This window comes from Drosophila montana, unplaced genomic scaffold, assembly GCF_035044405.1.
Source record: "Drosophila montana isolate Dmon_TW-CO22-7 unplaced genomic scaffold, ASM3504440v1 contig_1624_1, whole genome shotgun sequence".
Classification (NCBI taxonomy): Eukaryota; Metazoa; Arthropoda; class Insecta; order Diptera; family Drosophilidae; genus Drosophila; species Drosophila montana.
Window position 1 is genome coordinate 3,930,001 of NW_026996559.1, and position 23,748 is coordinate 3,953,748.

Below are 23,748 nucleotides of genomic sequence, written 5' to 3' on the forward strand. Positions count from 1 at the left end.
TTGGGGAATCTCAAAGCTTGCTTAATTTTGTTATCTAGTGTTATCAGACCGTTTTATATGTACGTATATATATATGCATGTATTTGCTTGTGTAGTTTGTCAAAGGGTTTATTGTGTGTGCGTATGTGTGGGCTGATGGGGCAGGCTGTAGGGCACATAAAATTTATGTGCCGCAAAAAGGACATAAGCACCAAAAATCAACCGACAGCTGAGCAACTGAGTATCAATGCAATGATTTCGAAAACCATGTCCTTTCTCTTTTATTTTCTAACTTTACACTACCCCTCTCTCTCTCTCTTTCTCTCTTTGGCTTTCGCCATTGTAAGTTAGGGATGAGCGCGGTTCGTGTCTTTTTCACGCCACATATCGGCTCTCTGCCTGATGGTGCATAATAAACAGAGGCAGGCTTTTAACTTATTTTAATGAGCTTAGCTTAAAAAATATATGAGAGTCTTACAAGCAATTCAAATTTTATTGCCAAATATTGGAATTTCTTATTATTTATTATTATTTATCAAAAATATATTCCATTTGTTACTTCTATAATTATTATTTTTGTCTCAAGTTCTGTATATTAACTTCTGTTTATTAATTAATATGAAATTAAATAGGTATGATTTTTTCTACATCGAAAACTTGGAGTTAACTTTAAAATTTTTATTTTTTGTAACATATTTTCCGTGTTTTATTATAAGTGTTTTCTTGTTTCAACTTTAGCTACTTATAGGAAATTTAAATATGTTCACTTTTTCCTGCATCGAAATATTCAAAATATTAAATTTTTTTTTTTTAAATACATTTATTTCCAGTTTTTATTGCCTTAACATTGGCTACTGAAGCTAAGAACTATACTATAAGAACATGAAATATGCCTTTTTCTTTTGTAGATGATATGAATATTAAGTAAGGTTTTAGATATAAAATCTTTTTTTTGGACAGGCTCAATTTACTTATTGATAAATCGGATTAAAATATATAAAATCAGCAAGTTTTTTTAGTGCGTAAAAAATAATATGGTGCGATCTGGCTGATAATTGCATATAATATAACATTTCATTACGCACACAGTTCTATCTCATAAATCATAAGTAAAAAAATCAAAGTGGATATGTGGAAATATTAATTAAAATTATATATACATATATATGCTTATATATATGTATATATATAATGTACATATAATTAACTATAAGCTCTCAACACGTTCACCCTTCAGCAAGGATTATATTGATTTACATTTTGCAGTGATGCTCGATATATGTAAATTATTATATACTTTATTAAAAAAGCTTGGCCTTTTGGTTTTAGATTCTTAATGCGAAGTTCGTGTCGCGTCCTGTTGTTCATACTTATGCTACCGTCTCTATTTGGCACATTCATGTTGCGGCGGCGGCACAAAATAATTTTATAGCATATTTTTCGGCTGTTTTTATATTTATTACGTTGGGGAGTTTTCATTGTTACGCATCGGTCGTTTGGCCCAGCGTCAAGAAACTAGGCGACAAAATTGTGTGTCTTGCAAGAAGCCAAAAGGCCCCACGCAACCACCACTCCGCACCACCCACAACACTCACGCATAGAATATATATGTGTATATATATATATATATATATGTATATATATATATATATATACATTGAGCTACTGTTTGCGTCGGTGTTTGTTTTAGCTTAAATTAACAAATGTGCTTTTGTGTGATAATTATAATTTTACATTACCTTTTGTTAATTGTTGAACGGCAGAACGATGCCTGGATTTGGTTGTGCGTGTGTGTGTGCGTGTGCCTGTGCGTGAGGGCCTTGAGTACTGGCTGGGACCAGGTAAGGCGTTAAAAAGACGTAAATAAGATGATGATGTTTCGCCCCATGTTGTTTGTGTGACGGGTGTTATAAGATTATCCACCTCCTCACCGCCTGCCCCCTTACCACTCACTAACCCTAACCCATTCAACAGTCAGCCCATATTCATTCAGTCAACCCCAACGGAGGGGCTGTGTGTGTGACATATTGGCAATTTGATCATGTTACGTGTATGTCTTTCAGCGTTTGTGTGTGTGTGCGTGTGTGTGTGTTATGCATTAATGGCACAAAATTTTTAATGATGTGCTACGTGTTAAGTCATCTCCAGAGTGTAGCAAAAAGCCAAGCCTAATAACAAGAACAACAACAACGAGAAAGACAACGACAACGAGAGCAAGAATGAGACCAACAACAACAACAACAACAAAAACAACGAGTGCAACTCGCACATTGTCAAGGTAATAATCGTAAGCAACAAAATTGGTAATTTTCTGAATATGTTTTCCACCTTGTCCCCCCATTCTCAACCATCAATCCCCGTACGTTCCCGTTGCGTTGCCCATTTATAAAATATATAAAATTGTAATAATTAAAATTATGCTTTTCCTGCGGGTTGACTAACAACACGAACGAGTAACGAGTATTTCATTAGGACGCACTAAAAGCTGTTTTGCCTGTTGCCACGTTTTTGTGCCTAATCATAAAATAGTGTATCACTGTGGATAGAAACTTTTGGGTCCCGTTGTCGCTGTTAATTAGAAATTTTATGCGGACATCGCTGTTGAATACTATTAAGTACTTTATAATAAGCATAAGTGCTTTTGTAAATGCATTGTGGTTATTCTAGCTATCTATGCTTTCTTCCTTTAAAAATCGATGCATATAATCAGTTAGAGTTTATTAAACATCGAAAACATAATATATCTCTATCTCTATATCTATCCGTTAGTTGCCCATTTCCGCGCATTTATTCGTTAATTTTACTCGCTTGTTTGCTTCTCTCGTTACTTGCTTATTAGTTGAACTTGTTTGATTGGGTCTCTCGTTATTCGCTTGCTTGTCTCGTTATTCACATTCAAATAATATCTTCTTCTTTTCACTGGATTTCAAAGCTAGCTCTCGGTGCACATATTTGTTAGTTTTACTCGTTAGTTTATTTCGCTTGTTTGGATCTCTCATTATTCACTCGTTTCGCTGTCTCCTTATTCACTTTCAGTTCATCTCAGCTTTAGTTTTACTCGCTTTTTTATTTAACTGAAAATTTTGATTTTCTCGTTTCTCACTCATTACTCGCTTTCAATTCAAATGAAAAAATTCTCTTTACCAAACGAATGCATTCTTATAGTTGGGACAACGCGGCATGTGACCTTTTCGTTGCGATGTCGATAGACGAGATGAGGGCAAAAACGTAGAAAAATGTTTGAATTATTTGCAAGTTTTGTACAAATTAACTTTATGACCGCTGGCTAAATACAGTCAAACATAGCCCAGGTACAATGTGTATATAATACACAAAGCATAACAAGGCAAACACAAAATGCAGAGGAAAAACCAAGGAAAAGCTGGGCGCAAAAAAAATAAAAATGAAGCCTCCGTCGACTGTCACTGAACGAGGAGAGAAATGCAGGCACGAGCTACCATGTGCATGTCTGTACATGTTTATATATATATGTATATCTGGACGGGGATATATTGTAGATATGTATGTTGTAAAAATTGTAAACATTGTTTCCGCTTCATTGTTAGAAACTGTCACTGGGCATCGCAATGGGCCGACAATGACGAGCACGATGACGCCTTGGTGCCGCAGCAGCCGAGATTCAAACAGTCAGTCAGTTAGTCAGCCAGTCGGACCAATCAGCCACCCAATCAGACTAACAAGCTACAGCCGGCCCGGCCAGGGCAATGCTTACATTTTAGAGCAGGTGTCCTTTCGTTACAGCAGCGCAACGAGATGAGTTGAGACGCGACGAAACGAGACGGGGTCGAGGCGAGCCGGCGAGAGTATTCCACATTTTGTTTTCTTACCGCTGACTGAGTTTGTTTACATGGACAGCGAAGCAAAGGCAAAAGTACTCGTACTCGTACTCAAACTTGAAAGCCAACGAGTACAACAACAACGAATAACAACAACGAGTACAACAAGCGAACGTCACAAATTGAGGTTGGATATGCGCGAGGCTCGTCGAATCCCGTTGCCAAACTGCAGTAAAAACTCAATGATTTAACAATGAATGCAGGCAACGGCAAGCGTCGCCTTCTGGCCAGGTTAGCGACAGCGTCTATGGTCCCGTCCGGCTATACAAATAGATATGTGTGAGAGTGTGTATCTGTGTGTGTGTGTGTGTGTGTGTGTGTGTGTGTGTGTGTGTGTGTGTGCATGCAAAATGTCAAACAGAATGAAAGCAAAACATTGACAGACAACGGGCACTGGCGAAGGACGACCCAGTGCTCCGCAGAAATATGAATGCTTCACTTGTTCAAAATGAATTAATAATCAGTAATTCTTGAACAAAAAGATGAAAAAAATGGCAACATAAAATCTAGAGGAAAAAAACCCAACTCTGAAAATCAAAACAATGCGGCATGAAAAAGTTTTATTGGTAGACAATTAAATACCCTGCGAACTTAGCAAATGGGAAAGATGGCTGGGAAAAGTCAACTGGACGAGGAGTCGTAGATCAGCATCAGACGATCCGGGCAAATTAATAAAATACCCACCCATTTATTGGTTCCGGTCTATTCTAGCACATTAAGTCGCTAGAAAGTTCGTATGTGGTAAACTTTTCTCGAAGGTAACAACTACTTTATTCTTAAGAGTTTGTATCTTTAATATATTTCTTTCCCGCACATATACTTATTTCTATTAAAGCTATATGAAGTGGATATATCTAGTAAATGGTATTTTGAATAGATGTGAGGAAATCAAATAGAGAATAATTATTTACGGAGTGCCGACTATTAAGTACTCCCCTAGACATCCAATTAAGTTACGACCTATACATACACTCAATTTTCGTCAAATAAACTCCAAGCATGAATACCCTATTGGGTAAACTGCAAGATTATTGCGATTATTTAGCGGCCGATAGTTCCGAGCTTTATGATATAGATTCCTGATGATAGCTTCAAAATGAAAATCCGCTTAGTAATAGACAGGGAAATGAATGTGCCTTTGTCGACTTGGGTGTTTATTATTTTGAAATTTAATTCGTTTATTTTTCTTTGCCTTAGTTATATCTCCTTCAAGGCGTTGCACATTTTGTGACACATTTATAATGCCCCTTGTAAGGGTATAAAAAGGTCTGCCTCTGGGGTCTGCGCTGCAGTGACAAGTGCAGCTGCCTCGAATCGGTAGTTGGGTGGTTGAATGGCTGTATGCTGTCCGTCTGTCCATCTGTCCGTTTGTCCGTCCGTCTGTCTAATTGGCTGGCTGACGGAATGTTGTCTCGGTGGTTGACTCCGGCTGTGACTGATTGGCGCAGCTGAGCACCTGACTGACTCTTGGGCTGACTGAAAAGGCCATGGATTTTAATTACAAGAAATTGTTTGCCTTTATTTCTTTTTTTTTTAATACATATTTTTATTTTTACCTCATATATACTACGTACGTACAATGGTTTCCACAATTGCAACTATAACAAAAGTTTGGCTTGTACTAAATATCTATAGGGAAAGGCGCATATATATAGCTAAACTGTATACAAATGAAATGAGCCGTAGTCAATAGTAAGACACTGAAGATTTGTAAAAGAAAATCTTGAAGCTCAATTTGTAATTGATTCCATATGGTAAGTTATCTACGCTTATTACTTAGTTAAGTTGGCTGCGCCTGAACAGGTCATTAAGTTGGCTGCGCTTTAAATTCGTTCAGTTGGCTACGCCTGATAAGGTTATTAAGTAGGCTGCGCTTTAAATTAGCAATATATTAACTTTCAAAATAACGGAGCACTATTTATTCCTTTAGAAATGACCCTCTTAGCAAAGAATTAAACGACAGCCTGTTGCGCACATGCAAAACCCCCACCGAACCCAAACAGTATAGAACAGGGGACTTGGGGTGTTGAATATAACCATAAAACAAATTGCGTTTTATTAGCAAATAATAAAGGAAAAAAACTGAAACGGCAGGCGAAGCCAACAAAAAAAAGGCGAAATAAAGCAACTATTGTCACATGATTTTGCCCCGCAACGATGCGGACTCCTTGTGCTGCGCCTTAGCCAGCCCAAGTGGGAGAGTGGTGAGAGGGGGGGGGGGGGGGGTGGATGTAGCTCGGTCGGATCGGTCACAATGAAAAGGGTTCGACATGGCTGCGACAGGGATGCGACACAATGGCCACGGCCACAATGCCGCATAAAAAGGTGTCTCGCAATATAAAAATGGCAAAATTTATTGGACAGTTGCACGCCACCCATTTAATTTATATTTATAGAAAATAAACACTGGAGTGATTTGGCCCGAAATGCACAAAGAACATTGAAATGGAATGAAAATAATAATTTTACTTGATATAATATCACTCTACACACCGAACTGCTTATACACTTATAAATAAATTAGAGTGATTTGGGTAATATTATGAGATATATCATAAAAGTTTAAGAGTATCGCAAGTTAAGAATGCAATACGTTCCGCATGTACTCGGAATTGCTGACGCTATCGCTATATAATCGTTTTCGTATCGCTCATGGCGATAAGTGGTACTCTGGAGGTTAGGAGAGCGTAATTCCAAAGGCAAAGGCAAATTGTCGCCTGGGCGATAAATATACGATAGCACTGAATATTTTATTCCTATATTATCTATACTTTTTTTATATAAATGTATTGTATAGGAATTTTCATAAATTAACTGAGAATTTACAAGATCTATTGAAAGATTTAAGGAAAATTGCATTGTGAGCATATGTCATGTAAAGAATTAGAGAATATTTGAAATTGAGGGGATTAACGGCAATCGAATGATATGATATTAGGATTTGGCCTGGCCAACTGGCTAGTTTGAACTAGCCCAGCTTGGTGAGGGCATTCCGGCAAGGGTTCAGCAAAGAAATACCCATAGACTGCAATTGAATTCTTTTGGGCCATTTGTTGGGGTATTTTCTTAGTGGGTGTTGCGCTAATAAATTAGCTCGCTGCCAGCACCACTCGAACCGCAAACTTGCGTTCCATAACAAAAGCGCAACAAATTAAATGTCAACTTTTCGGTTGGTGGTGAGTCGTGGGGGGGGGGGGGGGGGCTAAGGACAAGATGTGGTAGTGGGCCCACAAAAAGCATTCTCACTTGGCCACTAGCAGACCCCATTTGGTCATATTAAAAAACAATTTCCACACACACGCACAGCAAATACATCGTGAAACTTGCGACACGCGCCGCAAAGGACGACAAAAAAGAAAATGGAAAAAAAACTGAAAAAAAGGCAAGAAAATTGGCTACAAAAGATGCTAATGATTTATTTAATCGATTTGACCATGAACATATGTAACGCCATTCAGCGTGTGAAAAATGACAATCCAGCTCCGGCAAGGGGCGTTCTTTGGGATTCGGTTTTGGGTTTTTTTTCTCCTTTCCAACTTTCCCCAAGTGTCTGTTGATATTTTTAATAGTTTCGGCTACGCAACGTTGACAAGGGTTTGACCGGGTCGAAAGGGTCAATACTGGGACATGGAACAACGTTCACGACCCGAGCACGAATGCCATACTCTCTGGTGGACTGGTGTGGTCAAGCGCAAGTCGTTTGGCTTTGCCGTGTAAATTATGTTAAACGTTTGTCAATTTGTGTGTGATTTGTCTTGCCGGACAAGGTGCGAAAGGGTTGACTGGCATGCCATGGTCACGCGCTATTAACTGCGGTTTATTGGCCTCCGTTCTTCATCTCCAGCGAACGATTAGGCCTTGTTGACTAACGCTTGTGCCTTGGAATATCATTTATCTCTCGGCATTATCCGTTTCAGCCATCCATTCCACCAAACTGATTCGATCTTTTTTCGACCACCTCTAACAAAGCCAGGCGCAAATATCGCTGGAACTCTCATTCTAGGTATATTCCATTGGAGTATGTCAAAATAAGGTGAAGGGTATTTATTAGTCGATTATGTTTATGTGTTTTTGTTAACAAATATTCAAAAACTTTCCGTTTTTTTCGATACTGGATTAATCCAAGCTGCTATCATTCACATCGTGCATAAAAGTATGCAGTTAAAAGTATGGAAACATGGTATAAAGGGCTATTGCATAGAAACGTATTGGACATGAAACATAATGATATTAATAAGTTTTGAGTTCTGAAAATAATCGTAAATTCAAAAATTTTAAATAGGAGAGAAAGCTTATAATATCTTAAGTCAACTCAATTGCACTTCATTTAAATCCACTTGATTAAATTTCGCAGTGAATCAATATCGATAATTATCGGTTGCATCGTCTATAATCGAAAGTACGAACAGTAGGATCTTCAGCCTTGGCCTGCGTTCCATTCATTTTGCGCACACCATTTTCCATGCTGGCCTTATCAGACAACGGAGCCAAGTGGTATGCAAAAAGAAAGAAATTGGTCAAAGTTTAAAGAAATGACTAACACTTGGGTGTGGCAAAAAGGCGGCAAATAAATCGACTTCAATATATCAAAGACTTACATTTCAATTTTTTTCAAATTTCCTGCCATTTAAATGCACTCCTTCGGCCAAGTGCCCAGCGACAGGATTCCATTTGCCCGCTCGCAACGCCCAATGCCCACCCATTGTTATGGTTGTGTTGGTAAATGATGCGCAGCGCGTTGGTGTGGGCGTGGGCGTGGCATTGCTGCAGAAATTGTGCCAGGAATTGAAATTTTCTTTTTTAACAACAGACCGACCAACGACGGCAAAGACGACGCAATTCTTTAGCATTTTATTTCAATTTTTTCATTTTTTTTTCTATCTTATTTTGCATTTTTTAGAGCTGAGAAGTGAGTAAGTGAGCGAGCGAGCGAGCGAGCGAGCGAGCGAGAGAGAGAGAGAGAGAGAGAGCGGAAGAGTGAAGTGGGGAGACAGCGCAAGTGTACAGCACATTTACTGCCTCATCTATTTAATACCATAAATAATTGCATCTAATTAAATATGCTCAAATGAAAATGTCCGCTTTTTTTTCTGCCATTTTTTAAATATATTTTTTTGCCTTTGCCGCTGTCGCTACGTGCTCTGCCAACGTTGGCTGCAGTTGACGCGTGATGGAGCGAATGTCATTCGAAATGAAATTCAAGTTCCAATTTGGACCAAAGAACGAACGACAGCAACTGAAGAGACACTGGGCGAGAGAGAGAGAGAGAAGCGTGGGCGAAGGCCAGCGCAAAGAAAAAAGAAATGTATTCCAGCCGGTGGCGGGCGACTGGCAGATACTCTGTACACAGCACCGAGAAGCTTTTAAACTTACTTCGATTTCGAGGAAATGCGGCTAACTGTCTACTGAAAGACGGACGGACGGACGGACAGACACACCGAACCGGCTAGATCGATTCAGTAATTGCTGCTGGCCAAGAGAATTATGGATTAACGGTTTGAAGATGCCTACTTCCACTACCCGTTACATACATTTGCACTAAAACATAACACTCTTTTATTTTTGGTTGTAGGGTATAATTAAGTAGCAGCGCGCGCGAGAAAAAAAGACAGAATTTAATAGTTTTCAATTAGGAATCGTTTGCAGCCTTTGCTTTTGCGCCCTTCCTTTTTTTATGGCACACACTTGACGCCACAGCAGCAGCAGCAGCAGCAGCAGCAGCGGTAGCAGCGGCGGCAGCAGCGCTGCCATAGCCGACGTCCTTTGCTGGCGATGGCCGCTGTCACTTTTCTTTGCTCCGGAGAAGTGTCAAGCAAATGAAGTCACGACTCGCCGAGTCGCCGACTCGCCGACTCGCCCCGCAGAACCAGTTATTTGTTTCGCTGTTTTGTGTTGTTTCCTTTGCCGCTGTTTCTGTTGCTTGCGTGTTTTTAATTCAACGTAAATTTTATTTTATTTTAATTTCGCTGCAATTCTTTTAATACAGGCGCACACGCACACACGCACACACACACACACACACATACACATATACATACACATCCCTCCCTCCATTTTCGCCCATTCTGCCATTTTTATGAACCCCAGCAGGAAAATCGAGCACTGACAGTCGTGCCGGCAGCGGCGCGAGCGGCTTTTATGAAAATGACACGCTGTGCATTTGCTTACGTGACTCTTATTTAGCCGTTGGCTTTTTCTTATTTTTCTTCTTTTCTCTTTTCTTTTTGTTTTTGAAGTACTTGTAATTATTGCACACATCGCTTTAATTAAACACTATTTCGCCAAAGCATAAGCGAGAGCTTTATAGACACGCTAAATACTATTGCCTACTTTTGTGCGGGCAACGTTATATATTCTCATAGCTGCCACTATGCGTAACTCGTATAAAAAACATTATGGTATACAAAAAAAAGAATGATATATTCAATATAAATTTAAAGACGTTCGAATGAATTGAAATTTATTTTTTTCATAAATATTCGGTATGAAATTATCATGAATAATAACGAACTATGAGAAAGTCGGCAATTTCTGCTTATTTATTGAAAACTCTAACCAATTATTTATAAGAATGGAAATATGGTACTATGGATGGTTTTTTCTCGACATACACCACATATAACAACCATATTTCCACTAAAATGTAGTTTTTCACTTTCTTTTGGCAACTTCATGAAGATTGGATGCAGATGAAACTAACCACAATACGATATTCGATTTCATAAATTGAACTGCTTCAAGTACTTGAAACAAACTTTAGAGCAGCCCACAAGCTTAGCACTTTTCCTTACACGGATCTTTATGGAGGCTAAGCTGCCGCTATATGGCAACCCTGAACCCTGCCCACTCTAGTGTGGCAACACAATCAATGCAAGGGCGAAAACAAGTCAAGACAGTTACTTAAATAACTTTGCAGCAACAAAGCAAGGCGGGGGCGGGTAGATGGATGAGTGGGGCTCCCGCCGGAAGTTATTGAGTACGGCAAAGGCGCGACCTAAAACATCAACAACAACAATAACAACAAGAACGAGTCTGAAACGGCGTTTGGCGCTGCCACCTGCCGTCACCATTGGCTGGCGTGCAAAATTTGTGTTCGATGAATTTATTACTTTTGATGTTCAAACACGAAAACTGCTGCAGGCCATAAAACAAGCAGCGAGCGCCAAAAACTTAAGGACAAGCGCCAAGGCCAAGCCAAGCCAAAGCCCAAGGAGTACCCAAAAGCCAGACTCAAACGCCAAATAGTAGAGGGCGGCTGAACAGAGTTTGGAACAGCAAATGCTATTAAAAGTTTACATGTCTCAATAGAGTGTTAAGAGATTAGTTGGCATAAAATATTTGGAGAATTCCAACCAAAAGGCAGGCGGCCTTGTTGAAAAGTTAAGAGCCGGTTGACTGTGCACGCCCTGCAGCGGGGCGGTAGCCCCAGCCAAGGTAGGGGGTAGGTAATTTGGGTGATTTTAGGCTGTAATTTCAAATAGGTGGAGTTGAAATCGTTCCAAATTCAAATTAAATAACATTTTAGCAAAATGTATTACGTAAAAGCAAATTCAATATGCAGCTACGCTTTTTTATGTACATTTAAGTGAGGAAATTTATCATTATTTCTTGTTGTTATTATGTAAACTGGGCCACAATTACTTTATTCTTTAAATGATGACAACAACTTTATTGGACCTATATTAATATATGAATATATTCTTGAATCTATCAGTAGGCGTTGAATCTATCATAAACACAGCACTGAAGTAACAGAAATATTTATTAAATTAAAAAAAATTAAAAGGATCAAATATTTAAATACATACATACATGAATGTATTTAAATACATAGAAACCAAAATGCATACATACGATATAAATAAATGTTACTTTTCTTTTATATATTATGTTTCAAATACGTACCATTTTGTTATAATTGATGGCGCCTGCACCGCCAAAGCCACAGCCACTGCCTACTCCATTGTTCAAATCGCCGACTCCTTCATAGTTGAGGCCGCCGTCTCCTCCTTTGTTCAAGCTGCCGTCGCTGCCTCCAATATTAATGCGGCCGCCTCCTCCTATATTGAAGTGAAGCCTATAAGCATATAAGCCTTCATGAGAATCGCGTAGTACGGCATAATCAAGAATGCGTTTCCTTTTTAAATTTGCACACCAGCATATATACATGTACATACACACATACATACATTTATTTATTTATTTATTTATTTATTTATTAATGGTCGACAAGGAAGACACTCGTCTTCCTAATTATTCAATACATTATATATACAATTATGAAAATTAAATGCTAAAAGCCTAGTTAGAGAACACAATTTTCTAATAGCATCACCGACCGATGGAGGTGTTTTATTCGCCAGTCCGGCTAGCTGTGCCCCTTTTCACAGCCCCTTTTATCAGTGACGCTATTAGAGCCTACATCTAAGAAGAAGGGTGTAAGTAGGAAAAAGTGTTCTTAACTAAAATTAAAAATAATCTTAATTTGCTATATTATTTAAGAATATACCATAAATAGGAGAAAAGAAAGTAAGATGATTGTTAATAAAGTAAAGAACTGTATGCTAGATATATAGAGTGTTAAGTAGATAGATATGTGTATGTAGTATGTAGATAGAAATGCATCCATGCATCCATGCACATAAATACATACATACATGCGTACGCATACAAACACGTATATATACACACATACATATGCGTACATAAATATAGTGGATGCTCCCCGGTATTTAGATTTTCCGCTCTTGGAAAATTTACACCCGTACTATCTTGAGATTCACGTTTTAAGTAAAATTTGACTAAGATATTTGAAAATCAGTTTAAAATCCATTCCATTAAAAAGTAAAAGTCTCGGTGTTGAGTATCTTGAAGCCGAAAATAATCCTTCGTTTATGGTAACTATAGTGAAACTTTCAGCTTAAAATCTTACGGCTTGTGATGTGCGTTGATAACCAATTAGTCAGTCAGTCCGTCAGATAGAGATGAATAAGGTCAGCTTTCATTAACTTTGACCTAGACATTATTATAATAATAGTATTGACAAATTGTGATTGTAATCGCATAAGATATACAACGCATAGTGCCATAGCCATATAAAAAGTGGTAAAATAAAATTACTATGCTATTCTATATTATAAATTAAAAATTTAATCACAATGTATACCTACACATAATGGTCAACCTATAAACAAGATTGAACTATTTACAAGCTCGAGAAACAATGATATTGCATGCGAGATAAGTACTTGGGCTCGCCGGACTCATATATAAAGAGTGTGCTGGCTGTGAAGCAGTCGTCAATTTAGTTGGGACACCATGGCTAGTCTCTCGGGTCCGTTGGTTGTTGGACTGATGTTGCTGGTGTACGCCAGGGCCGAGGATAAGAGCTATAGCGTCGAGTTGAACTCGTTCGAGAAGAATAATAATTTCGAGAACGATAATAAATGGGTCGATTGGGGCACGCTGCGCATGAAGAAAGTGGGACGCAACAAGTATACCCTGCACGGGGATTTCGAATTTAAAAGGAATATGGGCGATGAGCAGAAGGTAAGACACTTTATTAATTATGTATAATCTCTATATATAAAACTGTTTGTCCTGACTGACTGACTGACTGACTGACTGACTGACTGACTGATTGGTGATCAACGCACAGCCCAAACAGTAAGAGCTAGGAAGCTGAAATTTTCACTGTAGCTACCTTATGTGATGTAGGTGCACGTTAAGACGGGGTTTCGGGAAATTCCACCCGCAAGTGTGGCAAAATCGCGAAAAACGTTTGTATGTATCTTTTTTGTTTACCATCCCATCGGCCTCAAACTTATTATCAAAGATCTTTGTTCAAATTCATTTGAGGGGTGTTTCACACTTTTAGGAAAATCCGTTCCTCCTTGGTGGAAATGGAGGTCAAAGATTGGGTGGGTGACGTTTCGCGCTCAAATTCATTTCCAGAGATCTATAAGAAAAACCATTTGATACGTGTTTCACACTTATCGCAGAATTCAAACTTCTTCGGGGGGAATGCGATTTAAAGATTTTTTGTGTGCGAAGTTTTAAATTGTGTCCGATTTGCGTTAAACCTATTTTCAAAGCTCTACATAAGAATGTAATGAATACGTGTTTCAGCGATTTGGGAAATTCCACTCGCAATAGTGGTAAATTGGCGGAAAACGTTTGTATGAAAGTTATTTGTTTACCGTCCGATCAGTTTGAAAAACAATTCAAATTTTTTTGAGAACATTGATTTTATAAAATACGTGCCACGGGCAAGGCCGGGCTATACCCGCTAGTATATTATATTTGTATATATATATTATATCTTATTAAACTCTTCAGCTATCGCTGCAAGTGTTCGCCTACGATGAGGGTGCCAAACAGAAAGGCCCCATGGTTATGAATGTGAACAAGCCATTCTGTCAGTTCGTCAACGAGGATGTGGACACATATCCGCATCTGCAAAAGAAGTCCAATATGCCCGAACAGGGCGACTGTCCATTTCCCAAGGGCAAGTACACAATAGATAACTACGAACTGGAGACCACCTTCCTGCCGGATGATGCGCCCAAGGGCGATTACCTATTGGAGCTTAAAATGTTGGATAATGATCTTGGTGTCGCTGGTCTTTTGGCCTCTGTCACACTAATCTAATGTCATCTATTAGTAATTTTTCTTTTGTTTACTTTTCTAATTTAAAATTATAATATTCTTTATTTTGGGTGGATCCATTTGGCACTGCGAGCGTTTTACATATATGTCTATTTCTTACTTAGCTTAAGCTTTGTTCTGACTTGTCAAATATAAAATACTTTCGCTTTCAAGGACCTAGAACTTAATGCAAGCTTTTCATTCCCAACTATTTAGGCAATTGGTGAAAATGTTATGTGTATACTTTTTAACCAGAACCAAGCTGCAATCCCGAGTGGAAATGGAATGAATTTTGGCTTAGTTGCAGAAGCTTGAGCATTGAGCTTTATAATGTCAGCAATCGGTTAAGACTTGGGACTACACTTCCAACATTTTAAGATAGTTATGATGTTTTTATATTCAGTCCCCCTTTTTTTTATATTTTTACTCCGTTGAATAGTTATAATGTTCCACAAGGAAATAGCTTTAGTTTTGGTAGTGGTGGTGGCGCATTTAGGGTGGAAAGCAAATTTGTCATTAAATATACAGAAGTTATCAGTTTCAAGGTTGCCAGAGGATTCACCGAGAAAGTTAAGAGGGAGCTTGAGAATTGAGAGGGTATCTGAAGAGTCTGGCGTCTGGTGTGGTGCAGAGCTTTGTCAAGTACTTGCATGCTTAAAATTCCAAATACAATTCACAAAAATTGGCGGGCACAAAATTCAGTTTCTGCATCAACACCTCGTCTAATTGAAATTCGCAATTGCAATTGCTGCCGTTGTCCCGTTATTTCACGCTGTGCCATTTGTCATTGACAAGCAGAGTGGCAACGCCCAGCATATGGCAAGGCTCTCCAAAAATACGCGCGCATAATGACAGCTGCCCCAGCATCCCACTCTCTCCCTCTCTCTCTCTCTCTCTCGGGCAGCACAGCATGCATAAAGGGTTGTGCATAGGGTTGGGTGCGGGGATCGGGTTTGGGGTTTTGGTTATGGCTTTGCAATGGGCTGTGTTTTTGCTAAAAATGATTATCTGTGCATTACAATCCATTGATTCCACTTAAGCACCGTTACAATTGCACACACTCGCACACACACGCAGAGACAGAGCGACAGCCACATGCGACACTTAATTAACAAATATGCATTACAAACACCCGCAACGAGCAGCAATTGGTTGGTCATGTCATCAGTTCGCCCACCCATAACCAGAAGCCCCAGACCCTGGCGGTCCCCCTCTGCCCTGCAGCACCCCTGCAGCAGCAGCATCCACAAACACACACACAAACATTCACATATTGTTGCACATTTGCATTGCCTATGCATGTGGATGGCTTTTTATTTGCCTCGTCAGCGTCAACCACCCGCGTGGCAGCAACAGCAGCCGTGGCAGCAGCAACCGTTGCCGCCATCGCCAGCAATTGGGGAGTTGTGTTGCATGTGTTTAATTGAAAAATCATATGCAGCTCGCATAATTATGTTTATTGCAATAATCTGATGCGAATTTTCAAAACACAAACTGAATGCTTTAGACGACAGCGCCCCAAGGCAGGCAACCTGGCAACCCTGCCAACACCTGACACCCCCGCTGCCGCCGCCACCGCACGCCACGCACTTTTGTGCTATCTGTTGCTGTTGCCTGTTGGCTGTTGGTGCACATTAAATTGCACTTGAAATTGCACATTTCAACGCCTACTGATTATGACAGATAATTATGTTATCGAGTGTTGCCACACGCAAGCGTTGCCCCTTTGTTCGCGAGCAGTTTGACGCATCCCAAGTCTCTGGATGCTAGCTGGGGTATCTTTTATGCATGCATATGAGTAGGTACACACTCACATAATACTAGCGGGCTTTTTCCGGCCTCGCCCGGGTCAAGTTATATGTTGCAACTTTAAGATGCCCCTTACAATCTACTTGAACTACCTTGAATTATATTCATGTAGATATTTGAAAATAAGTTAAATGTTAATTAAATTTTAAACGCAAGAGAGAAAACTTAGTACCGTGCGCTACGTGGAAAATTTGTACAATCTTGCTTATAGTAGAGCCTTAAACACGAGCTTGAAGATGCAAATTAAAATTTTCCTTGCATGTGAAAATTTGAAAAATATCTTTGAAAATAAGTTTGCGCCCGATCAGACGGTAAAAAAGTTTCAGACATATATTTTCCATGATTTTTTCGTACTTGCGAATTTAACCATTATTTATGCCACATCTCTTTACTATAGTAAAAAATGTATCAGTTGCCTAGCTTTTACGGTTTTGCTAATTACCAATTTGACTAATTGTCAGTCGGCTCAATCAGTTTTTTATATATAGATAATGCAGATGTCGATATATAAGCCAATCTACGCAATTTTAGAAGTAACAATTAGTAATAAGTAAGTACTAATATAGAGGCTAGATATATTTATTCTATATACTATAGCAATATATATAATAGCTGATGTAATTAATATTTTGAAATATGTATTTGGTCTGCGACAATTCCCAGTTTAAGTGTACTTCATATTTCTCGTGCACTTTAGCATCGAGCTAAAGATTATCAATCTGTAAACTTGAACTTGGATCCAACGCCTTTGTAGGGCTATGGAAATGCTTGGACGATAAGAACCGTATATTTTTGACGCTCACAAAAACAAATAAATTTCATATTCTGATAACATTCTAAAAAATATTGTAATATTTTTGTTTTTATAGTATTGTTATATGCGGATATTTACGATATATTTGTTCGACTTTAAGCAACGGAGAAACGGAGCTCGTTACTTATGTAGACAACTCCATTTTCAAATGGTTCTATATAATATATATATGTATACACACACTCATATATATATTTATTTATACACAATTGCACTTTATACAATTAGTCATGTTTGTAATTGAATCTCACTTCAGAAATAATATCCAAATACATTTACATGTAAACAGTTAACATTTTAAACGGATGTGCTCAGGGCATAGCACACGATATAAAACATAGAAGTGCGCAGAAACGCGCTCTGTCTCTCTCTTACTCTCTCTCTTTCACACGCACACACGGTCTCCCTTTCTTATCAGTATATGTATATGTTATTAACATATACAAAAATATATTTTGAATTTGAATGAGCAAGCTCTCAAGAAAAAGTAAAACACAAAACTGATTAAGTCTAGAGTGCTAGAATAGCTGATACCCTGTAGCCGCATATTCAAATATCTGTATATACTTATGTATATATATTATAATATCATTAACATACATATATGCATAAGATAACACTCAAATACATGTGTCCAACTTTATATAAATATACATATATATATATATGTATATATATATATATATATATATATAGAAGACAGTCTTAAGTGGACCCATCGATATTTATTTTATTAATATCTAGAATTGCCTTATCTCTGTTGCGTATATCATATGTGCAGATACCCTTGTTACACACTTTTGTTAATACAGGGTATATCAAAGCGCAGCTTTTAGACCCTTGGTAGCAGCTGAGGCCAATTGCGAAATTTAGTTATGTTTCAGTTCACTTGCGCTTCGGTCACATTCTCAAGTTAAAAATGTTTTTCAAACAAATTGTATTATTATTTATGTTGATGCAAGCCATGGTGCGCGCTTTCGGAGTGGTATGTTATCCAGTTAAAGTATTATTAGGTTCATATAAACTATTATCTATTCTAATATCCTATTTTATGCTTGTCGTCAAGGACTTGCCAGTGACAAGCCTGAAGTCGGAGTTCAGCGTCAAATGTTTTGGAATAATGCAACCGCTGCTACAGGAAATTGCCGTAAAAAAGGAGAAAATTGATCGATTTGATGAGGTCATACAAAATAAAGAGAATAAGCTGGTCGAAACACAGATGAAATATGATCAAGTGCAAATAAAGCTCGCCGTGGCGGAGACTGCGCTGAGGGAGAAGGAACTCCAACTAGTGCAACAGCAGGATTTGTGCAACTCCCATAGAAACAACAGCAATGTGAAGGATGAGCTATTAAAGGCCTACAAGCTACAAGTTCAGGATAAAACCATCCGCATTGAGCAGCTGCTAAAAGATTCCAAAGAACAGGCCGAACTGCTCGACAGCTGCAAATTGCAGGCCAAGACAAAGGAAGCTCAAATAGAGCAGCTGCAGGAAGTGGCTCAAACGAATCAGCTAATACAATTGGCAGCAGCTAAGAACATGACTCAGAAGGAGGAGCTAATCCAGCAGCTGCTGTCCGATGCGAAGGAAGCCAAGGAACAGCTCGAGAGCTACAAATCCCAAATCAAAAGCAAAGATGAGCAGTTGGAGAAGCTGCATGCGGAAATACACTGGAATAACGTAAAAGTCCAGGAGCTGGAAAACAATCTGAAGAATAAGGATCAACAAATTGCCGAGCTGCATGCGGAAGTCAAAAGAATTTTGGATCAACGAAGTGCACTTGGATCGCAAGTCGATGCGAACGAGATGCAAATCGAACAAAAGCAATCGGAAATCAAGAATTTACAATCGGAACTGCATGAGGTGCAGGCAGAGCTATCGGAGTACAGGATCCAAATCGATAGGCTGCAATCGACAAATTGTCATTGGTTTGGCAACTCCTCCGATATACACAAGATACGAGCACCTGGCATCGATCCCTTTGAGGTGCTCTGCGATTCTCGACTGGCCGGGCCAGGCTGGACCGTAATACAGCGTCGCATTGATGGTAGCGAGAACTTTTATCGGAACTGGAGCGATTATCGCGCAGGTTTTGGCAGCTTGCAAGGCGAATTCTTCATCGGCATGGAGAAGCTCAACAGGCTGACCATGGCCCAGGCCCAGGAGCTGTACGTCCATCTGGAGACCTTCGATAATTCCTCCTACTTTGCCCGCTATGCGGACTTTAGCATTGGCAGCGAAAGCGAGGCCTACGCTCTGAAACTTTTGGGCTCCTACACGGGCAATGCGAGCGACGCCCTTTACTTTGCCAGAAACCGAAAGTTCTCCACTCATGACGTTGATAATGACAGGAGCGACGGAAACTGCGCGGAGCAGAAGCATGGCGCCTGGTGGTATGATCGATGTGGTCACAGGTAGGTCAAAGTTCAAATTTCGTTTAATTCCATCAGCTTAGTAAAACGTGTGTTCCATCTCTCTTGCAGCAACCTCAATGGTCAGTACTTGAAAGAGGCATCCAAAGATCCAAAGGGCATTTATTGGCTTGGTACACACGCCTTTTCCTTTAAGTCAGTGCAAATGATGCTGCGACCCAAGTCGGTTCAATATACCTAATAATCAGATAATGCCAACTAAAGTTAGTTTTAAATCATAATTTCATAAAATTGCTAAGACCATGAGAATAAAAGGCAGACGGAGGAATTTGTGCTTCCATAAGGTGCAAATCTATATATTCCTGATCAGGACTACAAACTAATCAATCGTACTTTACCCATTTTCTCTGCAATCAATATAGATTGATTTACAGCAGACGTTTTATAACCATATCCTGAAGATTATAAGACTTGTGGAAATCAAATATTTGTCTATCTATTTATCTATTTATACGTTTTCCTCACATTAAAAGTTGCATTGAACGTCCCTTCACATTTTTACCCCAATCAATTTAGATCGGTTTTCAGCAGACGTTTTATAACCATACCTTGGAGATTATACAAGCGGGAGATACCAAATTCGACACATAGTTTCTCGTACATGTAGAAGACAAATGTCGCTAGCGAAGTAAAACACAAAATTGTCTCGATACTTTTTTTTTTATTCGAGTGTTCGATAATGTTTTCTGTTATGGCTGTGGTCAGGCAGACACATATAAACACACATAAACTTGTGCTAAATGCAAAAATTCTAAAAACTCCTTGCCTCGTGCACCGCAGTATCGAAAGCGACCAACATAAATTTCTAGTGATTCTACTGTATGTTATACCGGACTTTCAAAATTTACCAGACCTTTTCAGCATCGGCTTCATAATATTAATAATCAAGTCGGCAGCTCGCCCCGACATCTGTAAACGCAAAAATTCTACAATGCGATTGATTGCAGGGTAATATAATCGGAAAATATCATGCCAAAGATATTAAACAATAATAATTTTTTATCATTCCTTGTCACAAGCGCTTATCACCCTTGTGGTACCCCCAAGAGCGATTTTGGTCCGGGGGCTTGAAGTGGCGTTTGTTGCCAAAACTATTTCAACTATTTTCCGTGTGTGCCCAAAAGTAGGCAATACAATTTTTATAAATGCAGTTGTGATTAGACACATTGGGTCCTTGTTTTAAATTGACAAACAATTGATTTTGCCTAGTCTTGTAGTTGATCGTCGCTTCATCGTCTGTCTCGTTGACCTGAACGTTACGCCAATCTGCCTTTCTTGGGCAATATATATTGAGAGTTTCGAAACCCTGGTCAGTAAAAGCTTGCGCAATTTGTGGTTTGGGGACGTTGGCATCAACGCCCTTGACGACAACCCTGTAAGGCTTTTCCTCCCTAAGTTGATGGTGCCAGAATTGACAGTTAAGTTTTGTCAAATGTCTTACAGCTGCTCGGAAAGCGTCAGAGTTTGCGGTATATATCCGTGATACACCGAACTTAGAGGTGCGAATGCTATAGTTGTTGGCACCCACGCACGAGTCTAGTGCTTGTTCCATGCCTGAGGGATTGTTGACTTGTGGTACACATATTGCTGGAGGCTTTGAGAGCGTTTTTGAGGATTGTTTGTTCCCGTTGCCAACAGCACGAGCTTCATATTCGTCGTCAGAACCGCTTTCTGACAATCCTTGCTCCATCATGTTGTCCGCTTCTTCGTCCAGAGCTGCAAAACGGTTTTTACTCAGTGCTGCTGCAGTCGAGGTGGATGCCGTGTCTTTGGCTACTTCCTTGTGCAGCTCAGCGGGCTTCGACTTAGCTTTCTGTATAGATTTAGAAGTGTTTATAACTCCTTTATGTTTTTTACTAGCAGGCAGGCCACGGTCTTGAAACGAGCACTTCGTCTTACGAGTTGCTGCTGACAAGATTTCACCCAATGTGTTGTCAAGTGACGTAGTCGAGGAAATGTTAGGCCCCACAGTTGCCGCTACATTATACGTAGATGTAGATGTCAAACTTGCTTGCGACATAGAGATAGTGCAGGTGACGCTGGTATCAGTGCTTGTTGTTACTGTCGGCCCAGTTATCACCCGATTTGGCAATAAGCTGTTGTTTTCCGCAGAAATGGATACTACGCTACTGCGGATTTGAGAGCGTAGAGTTTCAGGGCTTACCCCAGCTGCTTTTCTCATCTCCTCCAGTACAGCTTGCCTATTACTAGGTAGCGACTGATTCCATGAGTTATTGTCCATACCTTCAATTGTTATTATTTAGAGTCAAATAATGCAATTGTCGTCCACTTTTATAGATCAAAAGATAAGAATTAACGGAACCATCCTCTCGCTTGCGCAGCGCGCAAACTAAGCACCGTTTAAGTCTGGCTTATCTTAGGTAAAGTACCGCAATAAGCTGCCGCCACCGCAAGCAGTGGCTAAAAATAGTGCAAGAGCACAAACAGATAAAGAGGTAAAGAGATTGTGTTGATCACTTGCGAAAATAACTTGTCAAGCGCGCACGTCCGAATGCAACGAGCTGAGGAGCGAGACTGTGATTAACAGTTGGGTTGACATTTAGTAGTAGATTTCTTTTAGCTTTAGTATTATTTTTATGACATCTTGAAAAACAAAAACAAAAATTCATACAAGAACCTACTTTTCGACCGATTGCTCCTATGGCAGCTATATGATATAGTGGTCCGATCCAGCAGTTCCGACATATGTACTGCGTGCAACAGAAAGAGGCACTTCTCCAAAGTTTTATAAAGATAGCTTTAAAACTGAGAGACTAGTTCGCATAGAAACGACAGACGGACAAACGGAGATGCCTATATCGACTCGGCTGTTAATACTGATCCTGAATATATGTACTTCATGGGGTCGGAAATGTCTCCTTCTATGCGTTACACATTTTACGACAAAATTATAATACCCTCTGCAAGGTTAAAAAAAGAAACCTTTTTTTGTTGCGAAATATAAAGACTAAGTTTGAGTACTACAGGAAAAAACTAGTAAGAGGTTCTAGTCGGAGCTCCAGACTAGGGGATACCCTGAACCCTCTTATTCCCCAAATGCAGCTCGCGCTACGTGCTCGTTTTCTTACGTACTAATAAAGACAAATTAAAAAAAAAAAGTTTCCTTGGCAGGGTTCGAACTCGTAACTGACCGCATTACTTGCTGCCGCCTCTAATCAACAGCCACACCAGCCGAAAAAAAAAAATAGTTTCCTCGATAGGGTTCGAATTGAATAATTGAGTCTTGTTGCGCATGGACTAGGAGGACCTACAGCTAAAATTTCAAGTCTCTAGCTCTTATAGGTTCTGAGACCCTTGCGTTCAAATGACTTTTTGATTGTATACGATTATTCTATGGTACAATAAGATGTACTTTAGAAAATTTCATCAAGATCGGCAAAGAAACACAGAAATGATTAAATAAAACGTATTTTGACTTTTCTCCTATCAGCGGCAGAAAGCGCAAGTTCCAAGAATTTCTGTATACATGTACACACAAACATTCATGCGCGTCTTCCTTGAATTCAATCAACAGCATTGCAATTGCGATTGTATTGTTTTCTGTGCTGCTATTTTAATTCGTTTTTTTCTCACTAAGACTCAATATTTGTTGGCTGTTGGGTAGAGTGTAGTAGTAGTGGTCTGTTGCTACTTCTACCTACCTACCGAGAAAGCGCTTTTTTCTTATATTTTTTACTACTAAAGTAAACGAGCGCGTAGCGCGAGCTGCATTTGGTGTTCGAAGAAGAGGGTTCAGGGTATCCTCTAGTCGGAAGCTCCCGACTAGAACCTCTTACCTGTTCATCCTGCTATTAGTATATATATATATATATACTAGCGGGTATAACCCGGCCTTGCCCGTGGCACGTATGTTATAAAATAAACAAACTTAAAATTCACCAAAAAAAACTTTGAAATGCATTTTCCACCGAAGGAGTTTCGATTTTGCGAAATATGTGAAACACGTCTCAAATGATTTTTCTTATAGATCTTTGGAAATAAATTTGAACACAAAACGTCTTCCACCAAATCTTCGACCCCCATTTGCACCAAGGAGAGGATGGTAAACAAAAAAGTTACATACAAACGTTTTTCGCGATTTTTCCACACTTGCGGGTGGAATTTCCCGAAACCCCGTCTTAACGTGCACCTACATCACAGAAGGTAACTACAGTGAAAATTTCAGCTTCCTAGCTCTTACGGTTTGGG

General features: G+C 39.3%; 2 protein-coding genes across 2 annotated transcripts; both read left to right on the forward strand.

Moving 5' to 3' along the window:
- The first annotated feature begins 13,153 nt into the window (after nt 1–13,153).
- CheA7a (Chemosensory protein A 7a) lies at nt 13,154–14,666 on the forward strand. Its single transcript, XM_064699847.1, has 2 exons — nt 13,154–13,385; nt 14,175–14,666. The coding sequence occupies exons 1-2, from the start codon at nt 13,155–13,157 to the stop codon at nt 14,484–14,486; spliced, it is 543 nt and encodes a 180-aa protein (XP_064555917.1). The 5' UTR covers nt 13,154; the 3' UTR covers nt 14,487–14,666.
- A 3,511-nt stretch (nt 14,667–18,177) lies between these two features.
- Nucleotides 18,178–19,812, forward strand: LOC135440523 (angiopoietin-related protein 7-like). The gene is made up of 2 exons (XM_064699739.1): nt 18,178–19,521; nt 19,591–19,812. The coding sequence occupies exons 1-2, from the start codon at nt 18,227–18,229 to the stop codon at nt 19,718–19,720; spliced, it is 1,425 nt and encodes a 474-aa protein (XP_064555809.1). The 5' UTR covers nt 18,178–18,226; the 3' UTR covers nt 19,721–19,812.
- The last annotated feature ends 3,936 nt before the right edge of the window (nt 19,813–23,748 follow it).